General features: G+C 38.0%; 1 protein-coding gene across 3 annotated transcripts in view; it reads left to right on the top strand.

Annotated features, from left to right (window-relative positions):
- Window positions 1-9562, top strand: part of trip4 (thyroid hormone receptor interactor 4) — a 111115-nt gene extending 101553 nt beyond the window's left edge. For all 3 annotated transcript variants that reach the window (XM_051647970.1, XM_051647962.1, XM_051647952.1), the window contains one exon: window positions 9308-9562. In XM_051647970.1, the coding sequence (XP_051503930.1) occupies window positions 9308-9352 (45 nt within the window). In that variant the 3' untranslated portion in view covers window positions 9353-9562. The remainder of the gene's footprint in view (window positions 1-9307) is intronic.
- Window positions 9563-12063: the final 2501 nt, after the last annotated feature.

Raw genomic sequence — 12063 nt, 5'->3', positions numbered from 1 at the left:
ATATTTTTTTCTCTAATTACTAACTCAACATTTAATTTAATACCTGCATTTATGCTATGCATCAATGTAAAGTGCATTTCTTACTCAACTCAACATATATTCAACATTCAGAAGCTGTACATCACTATAGAAGGAAAAACCTTGCTGTTAAAATGGATGCTAGAAAGGATGTCATAAAGCAACAAGTTTTTTAATCATATGTGGAAATCCCACATCTTCATCAATGGAGTAGGGCAACATAACTTTGGCAATGAACACTCCAAGCACTTTAGTTATTGTTATATGTCTGTCCGAACTAGCACTGAGATCCATAAAGACGGAAGGGAGTGTGTAAACTTTCGAGCACACCTGTGGCTCTGTGTGCACCACGCGCTATATATCCTAGGGTAATGTCAGCATAAATAACTAATCAAACATTGATGTATTACCAGTATACGGCACTCGCATTGAGCAATGTCTGCAAACAGTGCCTGTTTTGTAAAGGTTTTATGACCATTGCTGTTGTGATTGACTGCAAAAACAAGAAATGTTTCCAGACAGGAGACTTGAATTAAGCAGGGGCTTCTGTATCTTGCGGCTTGTTTTCTCAGCTTGCCATTTTCAACTTCACACTAACGTGTGCAGAACTGTGATTTCATCAACTGATTTAACATACAGTTAATAGGACAGCTTTTCTCTGTAGTAAGTTGACCCACGTGAAACAGGCAGAGCTTGTCTACAGAGCAACACAGGTGTATTAGCAAAGGTTACAATTGCACATGTCTATTTGGCGCTTTATTTTCTTCGCCAAACTGATGGCAAAGAAAATAAAAACAGATGCGTCATTAAACTTGAGATGAACCGCGGTGCAAATGCTTAACGAACCGTGGGTGGCTAACCGTATGGTTCGGTTTTTTACACCCCTACTCTGTAATATGATGGGGCCTAAATCCTGACTGAAATTCTTCATATAATAATTTCTCTATAAAAATGAACATAGTTGCGAGGACACTGCCTTTTCTAGTATTTTTGACATAAATGGGAGATTTGAAATCGGTCTATAATTAGCCAATTCTCCTGGATCAAGCTGTGGTTTCTTGATAAGCGGTTTGATAACTGTCAGTTTAAAGTTTCTTGGGACATGCCCTAAGGATAATGAGGAGTTAATATTTAGAAGAGGTTCTGAGAATACAGGAAACACATCTTTTAGGAGTTTAATCAGTATTGGGTCTAACATGCATGTTGTTGATTTTGATGTTTTTATAATTTTTGTTAGCTCTTTCTGACCTATAACAGCGAAGGAATGAAGTTGCTCGTAGGGAATAATTTTAGTATTCTGGGGTGCTGTGGCAGACGGATGCATAATTCCAATTTAGTTTCTGATAATTTAGATTTTATCAGTAAAGAAATTTATAAAGTCATTACTACTATGCTGCGATGGAATATCTGGTTCAATAGAAGTTTTATTCCTAACCAGATTAGCCACAGTACTGAATAAAAACCTAGGATTGTTATCGTTATTTTCTATGAGTTTGCTCAAATATGCAGACCTGGCAGTTTTTAGAGACTGTCTGTTTTATCCTTCCATGCACCACAGAATACCTAATTTTGTATTCTTTTACCTATGCTCCATTTCCTAGCTGCTCTCTTGACAGCAAGAGTGTGATCATTGTACCATGGTGCAGGATTTTTCTCTTTGACTTTCATTAATCGAAGGGGGTGACACTATCTAGAGTGCTGGAGAAGACTATATCCATAATATCAAGTTCTTCTGAACTTTTTGGCATAATGAGTATTTGAGATAAGTCTGGAAAATTATTAGTGAAGCCATCTTTAGTAGTTGAAAGAATAGTTCTACCTGAACAATAATGTTGTGTAGACTGAGTTACCTTTGCTAAGCGCAGCATACAAGAGGCGAGGTAATGATCTGAGATATCATTGCTCTGTGGCAGAATTTCTATATTATCAACATCAATTCCATATGACAAAATTAGATCTACAGTATGATTTTGCCGATGGGTTGGACCTGTCACATTTTGTCTAACCCCAACAGAGTTGAGAATATGGATAAATGCTAATCCCAGTGTATCATTTTCATTTTCTATGTGGATGTTGAAGTCACCGATGATTAAAACTCTATCCACAGCAACCACTAGATCTGACAGAAAATCAGCAAATTCTCGAAGGAATTCAGAATATTGCCCTGGTGGTCTATATACAGTTGCAAGAACAAATGACGACAAAGATTTTTTATTTATATCTGACTGATATCACATTAAGCATTATCAGTTCAAAAGAATTAAACTTTATATCCTGTCCTCTGAGTAACACTGAAAATATCACTGTAAATTGTAGCAACACCTCTTCCTCGACCTTTCAGATGAGGCTCATATTTATAACAATAACCTGAGGGAGTAGACTCATTTAAACTAATATATTAATCTGTTTTAATCCAGATTTCAGTCAAACAGAGCGAATCCAAACTATGATCTGTAATAATTTACAAATAGTGATTTGGATGAAAGCGATCTAATGTTTAGTAATCCTACCTTTATATGATTATTATCTTCAGTTTTTTTATTTTTTTATTTTCAAGTTTGACATTAGCCAAATTGTTTCTAAATGACAATGTGGGTTTTGTGTATGGTAGTTCGGGGAACAGACACAGTCTCTATGTGATATACAGGTGATTCATTCTCTATATGTTGTAGTTTATGTGACCTGTGTTATGTCTCAAGGCAGCTAACAGACGTTTGGATTAGCCAGTTTGTCTGCTTCCTGACTTGGGCCCAGTTAGTCAAATACCATCACTATTAAGACTATGAGCCATATTACTAGAGAGGAGAGTGGCACCTTCCCTGGAGGGATGGAGTCCGTCTCTCTTTAGCAGGTCAGGTCTTCCACTTGTCTATGAATCCTATGCTATTCTCCAGACACCACTCAGACATCCAGCCATTCAGTGACACTAATCTGCTATAAACCTCATCACCACGACAAGCAGGGAGGGGGCTGGAGCATGTTACAGTGTCTGACATTGTTTTTGCAAGTTCACACACCTCTTTAACATTATCTTTAGTGATCTCCATCTGGCGAAGCCGAACATCATTAGTGCCAACATGAAAAACAATCTTAGAAAGTCTACATTTAGCATTAGCCAGCACTTGTAAATTTGATTTGATGTCAGATGCTCTGGCACCGGAAATGCGTTTCTCAATTTCTCAATTCCATTTCTATTTCCACGTTCCTTACAATAGTCACCAATAACAAGGGCGCTTTCAACATGATTCTCAGTGGGTGCATCACTGAGTGGGGAGAATCGATTGGAAATCCTAACAGGAACGGGAGAGTGGTGTCGCTTTGCCCTACGCGTATGCTGTCGAGACATCATTCAGACGCCCTGCTGCGGGGACTCTACAGCTGGAATCAAAGTGTGTGTGTTGCTCGCTGTGCTACCCGCATCTGAAACTGTATCTACCAGCTTCTCTTTCTCGCTGACCTCCACTAGCGTTCGGATGCGTGTCTCTAACTCATTGACCTTCTCCGTCAGCCTGACTAATTCCTTACATTTATCATGAGTATCCTTCACTGCTGACGGAAAGAGCTATAGTAAACATGTATAATGCAATACATGAAGCGATAATATGAGCGGATGCCATGACTTACCATAATTATTTGTTGTTGTTGTAGTGGTGGTGGTTTTTGATCAGTGATGGTTTGAGATCGATGTGAATCCCTCACGTAATTGTTGTTGTTGATGTGGTTCCTAATAACCAGTGGTTTGAGATTGATAAAAGTGGAAAGGCGGGCGTGCACGGTACAATGCACTTTAAAAAGTATAAAAGTGGAAAAAACAATGCACACGAAAAAATGGGAGAGATTAAAGATTAAATCTTTAAAGCTTTTTGGGGAATAGCTGTTTGACTGACGATACGACAAGAGAAATCTTTTGAAATCCCTGAAATTTGTTTCACATGGCAAAATCGTGGCCAAAATCGTACATTGTGAACCTGGCTACACGTTGAAATGTCGTTTAATTTGGAGGAAATATAAAGCAGAGCATCATCAGCATTACAATGAAAGCTAAGCTAATGTAATTTTTCTAATAATATTGCCTAAATGGAGGACCTAAAGGTAGATTTATTCTTCTCGTAGAGTCGAACCTCTACAAAAATCTAACAATGCATCAAGTCTACACAGACAACAACGGCTGTGATAGGTCTGCTTTGTAAGAGACCCTGCACCAGGATGATTAAAAAGATATCTGAGGTAGCTTAGAGTTATTTTAAGATCTAAACATCATATCACGTTATATTTGAGCTCGTTTTAATCGGGAGCATCTGCTGTTTTTCTATTCTGCTTATTCTGTTTGTTTCATGAAGCGAAAATGCAATAAATCTGTTTACAACTTATAAACTCTGTGCTTTCACAGCTTTATATTCATTATATTATTTGTCTGAGTAAAACAATATTTCCAATCTGAACTTTCCAATCTGTATGATGTTTTGATCGTATGTTTGACAAGTATGGTTATGAAAACAGAACACTTCTAATTTGTCAGCAAATTAATGTAAAGTCCAGCTTCTACACTTTAAAAAGACACCTATTTTGTGTTGGTCAAGTTAGTGGTTATTCATTAATTTAAAAAAAAAAAAAATTCAGTGCAGAGTGTCATATGCCAAAATAATTATTATTAATAATTTAAGAGACTCAAGAGCAAGCGTAATTTTCTCTCTGCATGGTAGGCAACAAGTATTCTAAATGATATGCACCTAAATCTCAGCTTGCTCTCATACTTTGATGCAACAATAATTTAATAAATACTTTTGAATCCACATATTATTGTATTTCAGAAATGAAGGAATTTTCTCCCAATACACTAGCATTTGGGCTGTGTACATGCAGAATACCAACACAGAACTATAAAAGCAAACCACCACGCAGGCCACCGCATAGAGGGTACAACATATGTTAAACAACTTAAATTTCAGCCTGTTCCTCAGACTTAGCTATCAAATGGCTAAAAGAATTTAAATATTGCACACAAGTCGTATGGCCCGCTTTTATGGTACTGTTTATCCATTGGTCGCCATTTCGTTGTATGGAAAAGAGGACATTCTACTAGATAACTCCTTTTGTGTTCCACAGGGAAAATATGTTTTGAACTAAATGAAGTTGATTTGATGACAGAATTTTAATTTTTGGGTCAACTATCCCTTTAAATTCCAGTGGAGTTCCCTGCTACAGTCTACTTTTCAAATAACACTCCAACAAACAGTGACTGCTCTTAAAATGAGACCAGGTTGGGTCTATGTCAGTGCTGTTTGCTAGGTTGTGTGTTGTTCTAACAGGTGGCAATATTACATGTAGGATGGATTTCAATGCCTGATCTGTGTACAGGCTGTTGGGGGAGAGCCAGGTGGATGATGGAGTCCCGGCAACACTCTGGACACACTGTGCCTATTATTGGGATGGCTCCCTTGCTGCAGCATGTGAAATAAACTGCTTCACAGCAGCCCCCAAACAGAGCAATCAGTGGGAAATTATCTTGCCAGATCAGTGCCTGGGCTCTTAGAAGTTGCCTCACCAGGCAATGCAGAATCAACATAACATTAGCTCGAGAAGTGCATCTCCTGTTAGATCGCTGACAGTTTGCATTTGTGCTGTAACATTTCTTTATACTAATATGGAGTAATGTTTTGTGTTTCCATCGATGTTGCATTTAAGCTGTCTTGTAATTTTTAAGTGATAGTTCACTTACTCACCTTCATATCGTTCCAAACCCAACAGCATATTTAACGCAGTGGATAGGCTGCTCTTTTACATACAGTGAGACTGTTTGGGGATTTATAAAGTCAAATTTGCAAAATGTAAGTCATTATTTACTTAAAATTTAATCCATATACAAAAACATATATGTTTTGAATTATGAGGGTGAGTAAATAAAGACAGAATTTACATTTTTGGGGTTATATATTACATTAAGGTGTTGATATGAATCAAAAGTAATTGATTCTAGAATGCTCTTGGCTCACAGCTGGATGGGAATATGCTTGTACAGAATAGTTTGCTTAAACTGAAAATTATAATGAAATTATGCGTATTAATGAAATTTATGTCTTGGTGGCCATTCACACTAAACGTGTATTTGCGTACGACTGCATTGTTTTTTAATTGTTTTTCTATGCAAATAAGCGCTGTGTGTCTTATATAACCTATATAACATTATATATACACTTACTGAGCACTTTATTAGGTACACCTGTACACCTACTTATTCATGAAATTATCTAATCAGCCAATCATGTGGCAGCAGTGCAATGCATAAAATCATGCAGATACAGGTCAGGAGCTTCAGTTAATGTTCACATCAAAAATCAGAATGGGGAAAACGTGATCTCAGTGATTTCGACTATGGCATGATTGTTGGTGCCAGACAGGCTGGTATGAGTATTTCTGTTTATTCAGAATGGTGCCAAAAGCAAAAAAACATCCAGTGAGCAGCAGTTCTGCAGATGGAAATGCCTTGTTGATGAGAGAGGTCAACGGAGAATGGCTAGACTGTTTCAAACTGACAAAGTCCACGGTAACTCAGATAACCACTCTGTACAATTGTAGTGAGCAGAATAGCATCTCAGAATGCACAACACGTCGAACCTTGAGGTGGATGGGCTACAACAACAGAAGACCACATCGGGCACTTTATTAGGACCATAGTGTTCCTAATAAAATGCTCAGTGAGTGTATATATTTAACATTTTATTTATACCTTTCTGAAATGTTATTTACCGGTTTTTCTTTAAAGCTCCACTTTAATGGGAAGAGACAGACAGAAAGAAAACAACTTATGAGCTAGTTTTGATGTCAATAATGCTCAATTTTAGTCAGGTAACAGCTTTTATCAGTGTGAGCTGTTTAAAGTGGGCCAGATTCTGTGGTCGGAGGTCGACAGATGCTATGGCTTTACAACTGATGTGTTGTCTTTGGGGGAAAAAAGGCAGCCAGCCAAGATTGAGGGTGGAAATTAAAGTGTGTGCTTTCTCACAGAATAGAGATGATGCTGCTAGCCAGATCAGCCTCATCTCCCTCGCTATTGATTGAGTGGCTCCAGTTTCAGAGATGAAGACTGCTGAGAGCTTTGAACAGGCCGCTCTTAGACAAAATAATGCAGTATTAGTGAAGGCAGGTCTCACCACTGCAGGATCTGACAGCATGCACAGTTGGAGAACAACTGACCTCAGCCCTCAGATCATATTAGTCTGCAATGGAGATGCCTTGAGGGTCTACTTTAGTTTAGACACAACAACTGCAGATACACATCCCCTACACGTGAATGGAATTGTATTTACCTGCTCTAGTCTACTCCACACAGGTAAAGACCTTGTGAAATTAAATTGTAGTTTTGTGGGGTTTAGCTCTAGAGTAATCTAGCTTATAGCTTTTAGGTGATCTTTATGAGAATTTTCTCCTGAAAGTTGACAAAATACACCTTATGGAGATATATGCATTTAAATTACAGTCCCTCTCTTCCGGGAAAATAGACCAAACATATTGGTATTTTGCTATACAGATCATGGTATTTTGACAGATACTATATTGATGAATGATTACAATATTCATTTACCGTGGTATTTACATGCTCCAATGTACTTCAAAGAATACTATGGTATTACCAGGCAACATGTCTAAAGAAACATGGTTTCTATATTACCATATAACATGTCTGGGGGGAAAAAACAACAACATAATGTTACCCATGGTACCAGGTCCAAAAAATAAATAAAACATTTCACTCTTATCCATCCATCCACCCCATCCACCCACCCACCACTCTCATCCGTCCGTCCGTCCATCCACCCACCCACCACTCTCATCCGTCCGTCCATCCACCCACCCACCACTCTCATCCGTCCGTCCATACACCCACCCACCACTCTCATCCGTCCATCCACCCACCCACCGCTCTCATCCGTCCATCCACCCACCCACCGCTCTCATCCATCCATCCACCCACCCACCGCTCTCATCCATCCATCCACCCACCCACCCACCGCTCTCATCCGTCCGTCCATCCATCCATTCATCCATCCATCCATCCACCCACCCACCGCTCTCATCCATCCATCCACCCACCCACCCACCGCTCTCATCCATCCATCCACCCACCCACCCACCGCTCTCATCCATCCATCCATCCATCCACCCACCGCTCTCATCCATCCATCCATCCACCCACCGCTCTCATCCATCCATCCACCCACCCACCCACCGCTCTCATCCATCCATCCATCCATCCACCCACCGCTCTCATCCATCCATCCATCCATCCACCCACCACTCTCATCCATCCATCCATCCACCCACCGCTCTCATCCATCCATCCATCCACCCACCGCTCTCATCCATCCACCCACCGCTCTCATCCATCCACCCACCGCTCTCATCCATCCACCCACCGCTCTCATCCATCCATCCACCCACCCACCGCTCTCATCCATCCATCCACCCACCCACCGCTCTCATCCATCCATCCACCCACCCACCGCTCTCATCCATCCATCCACCCACCCACCGCTCTCATCCGTCCGTCCATCCATCCATTCATCCATCCATCTGTCCACCTACCACTCTCATCCATCCATCTGTCCACCCACCCACCACTCTCATCCATCCATCTGTCCACCCACCCACCACTCTCATCCATCCATCTGTCCACCCACCCACCACTCTCATCCATCTATCTGTCCACCTACCACTCTCATCCATCCATCCATCCATCCATCTGTCCACCTACCACTCTCATCCATCCATCCATCCATCTGTCCACCTACCACTCTCATCCATCCATCTGTCCACCCACCCACCACTCTCATCTGTCCATCCACCCATTCATCCATCCATCTGCCCACCACTCTCATCCATCCATCCGCCCACCACTCTCATCCATCCATCTGTCCACCTACCACTCTCATCCATCCATCCACCCATGCACCACTCTCAAAACTGTTGATGTTATATACTATATGCTAGTTGAATCAATATTCTCAGAATTTCTTGCACCTTTTACATGTAACAGATGGGCTGTGCTGTGAATGCATCATCTAGATTGTAATGAAGTGGTAGTATGACATTTGCAGCATTTCAGTCACTATGTATGATAAGAGAGAGTGTGAAAAGGGGTGTTGGGAGTGTGTGAATGTGTGTAAACAGATTCATAAATTCCCTCTTCCTGATCCCAACCCAAGCTTTTCGTTGTTTGACAGGGAGCTTTGAAAAGGTCACTGGAACTTGAATCACCATTAACCTCACCCCTCCCCATTCTTTCACACAGGGAAACTGGAGAACCAGAGCCACCAGAGCGCCAAGAAGTGTTTAATGCAGCCAGCGTGACCTGAACAAAGCCAGGCTGGTCAAGAGACGAGGAACCGAGAATCCCCACATCGACTGAGGCATATAGCTACATATAGGGCAAATTGTGAATTCAATAGATGGCTGAACATGATTCAACGCTAGCAGTACGATAACTGCACAATCATTCCCTGATTGAGTGTTAATGCATTTTCTGCAATAAAAGGCTTTAAGATCACTTGTGTGTATGTATTTCAATATATTTTAAAGCTGTATAGATGTGTAATGTTTTTGATGTTAAAAATAGTAGAGTTTGTATTGGGAATGTCTGTTTCTACAACCAATGGAAGACATTTTCTGTAATAGATTTGAAAACAGTGATTGTTTTTGGAATTCTTTGGTGAAGCTAGTGGCGATGAAATTACACATTTTAGGAACACGTGATATACACTGTGAACGAGCTCATAACGTCCATGAACGTGCTACGGACATCAACATTTTCACTGAAAAGACTTACATTGCAAATTGCGTATGCATTTAGAAGACTTGGAATATGATGTAAAATTCCTTTAAACATTTGTTCAAGTACAATTCAATTCTTTAGATGTAATTTTTTTTTTAAAGTGAATTTTTTTTTTTTACTGAGTGTACCTTTAAGCAGTTTGACTTTTATTATTTGGTCTTTTTGTACTCTTTCTGGCTTACTTTGCATATAATACTGCTGTATAATTAACTAGCTCCTTTTTAATCTCAATTGGATTTCCAGCTCATAAAGCCGACAGTCTGAACCTGCACCGCTTGGCTGAGCATGGAATTTTCTGCTTACTAAAGAGCCAGTTGTGCTGTAGAGCTCGTATTGGAGCTACTCTTGTTATTTAGGCCACAATGGCTGTCAAAGCCAGAGCCTCTCAGGTTCTGGGCCTGCTGATCTCAGAGAGATTGAGTGGCCTTTTTGTGACACAAGCATCTCTGCACCAGAAAGAGCAAATGACTGCCTCTACTAATGCTTTATTGCATGATTATTGCCTTCTATCTGTGTAAAATGGGACCGAAGTCTTTTGTATATTTCTACATGGGTAAATATATCAACATGATATTTTGTTTCCTAGCATCTGCAGTCTGTGGAATAGATGGCATAGTTTAGGGTTGTTTCATATTTTGGATGAATCTCACAAAGAAATTTCATATTTCAACCTAAAATCAAAAGAACAACATAAAGTTAAGCATATTTAAGGACCATTACTTTTTTCATTGGCATTGTTTTCATGACAATTAAACACAATATCTCCCCAAATTCTCATTAAAAACCTCTTTCTCATTACTGTAATGCAAAAAAATAGCATTATCATTACAGGAATGCAAACAAACAAAAAAAGAATCTAATTTTCATTATTTGAACAGGAAAATGTGTCATTTTTATTGCTTTAATGCTAAAAAAAAAAAAAAAAAAAACATTTTTTTAGAGCATTAATGCACAAAAACAAATCTCATTTTTACCACTAATGCACAACAAATCTTATTGTTATTACTGGAATGTGAAAAATATCTAATTTTTATTCCTTTAAAGTAAAAAAAAATAAAATAAAATGTGTTCTCATAAATGTAATGCAAAAAAATCTCCATTACTGGAATACGTAAAAAAAAAATCAATGATTTGTTATATTATTATTAAAATCAGCATGAATTAAAATCAATATAACAAATACTACCTTGATGTATGTTTAAAATTTACATTACTGTAATTTAAAAAAAACAAAAGTGGAAAAAGTGAAATTTTTACTGCTTTAATGCACACAAAAAAATCTCTTACTGGGATGTGAAAAAAAATCTTATTCTCATAATTGTAATGCAAAAAAATCTCAACTGGAATGTGTAAAAAATCTCACAATGATTATTATTTTTTATTATTATTAAAATCAGCACGAATTAAATCAATATAACAAATACTACTATGATGTTTACTTAAAATTAAGCCTAAATTAGGACAATTATGTTTTTTTTTCTTTCTTTTTTTTTTTTTTTTTTTTGCTTTGCATTGACATTGTTTTCATGACAATTAAATACAACATGTCCCCACATTCTCATTAAAAATCTCATTCTCATGACTGTAATGCAAAAAATCTCATTCACTACTGGAATGCAAAATATATATATATATATATATATATATATATATATATATATATATATATATATATAATTTTCAGAACTAATAAAAGTGTCATTACTTGAAAGGGGAAAAACTTATTTTATTGCTTTAATGCTCAAAAAATGTATTTTTTATTGCAATAATGCGTTAAAAATCTAATTTTTACTTCTTTATTGCACAAAAAAAAAGTTCTCATTTTCATTTCTTGAATGTGAAAAAAATCATGTTCTCATAAATATAATGCAAAACATCTCATTACTGGAATGTGTGAAATATCTTAATTTATTATTCAAATCAGCATAAATCAGTGTAACAAATACTACCATGATGTATAATTACAAATGTACTTTACAGTTAAACTTTACAATTTAAATAACCATTATTTTCTTCACATTACAGTAATGAGAATTAGATTTTTTTTTCACATTACAGTAGGCTATTGACGATTGGGAGGTGGTTTCTGAAATGTTTGTGGAAATTTCTTAACTGTTTTCAGAAGATTCAGCCTTTTATTACACGTTTGCCATTTTGCTTCTTTCCATCGTTTTATGCGATTAATTGCCAACACACACACAAAAAAAACTGTTTGA

Source organism: Myxocyprinus asiaticus, chromosome 2 (assembly GCF_019703515.2).
Source record: "Myxocyprinus asiaticus isolate MX2 ecotype Aquarium Trade chromosome 2, UBuf_Myxa_2, whole genome shotgun sequence".
Taxonomy (NCBI): Eukaryota; Metazoa; Chordata; class Actinopteri; order Cypriniformes; family Catostomidae; genus Myxocyprinus; species Myxocyprinus asiaticus.
Note: the sequence above shows the minus strand (reverse complement) of the source record. Positions and strands in the feature narration are given on the sequence as shown.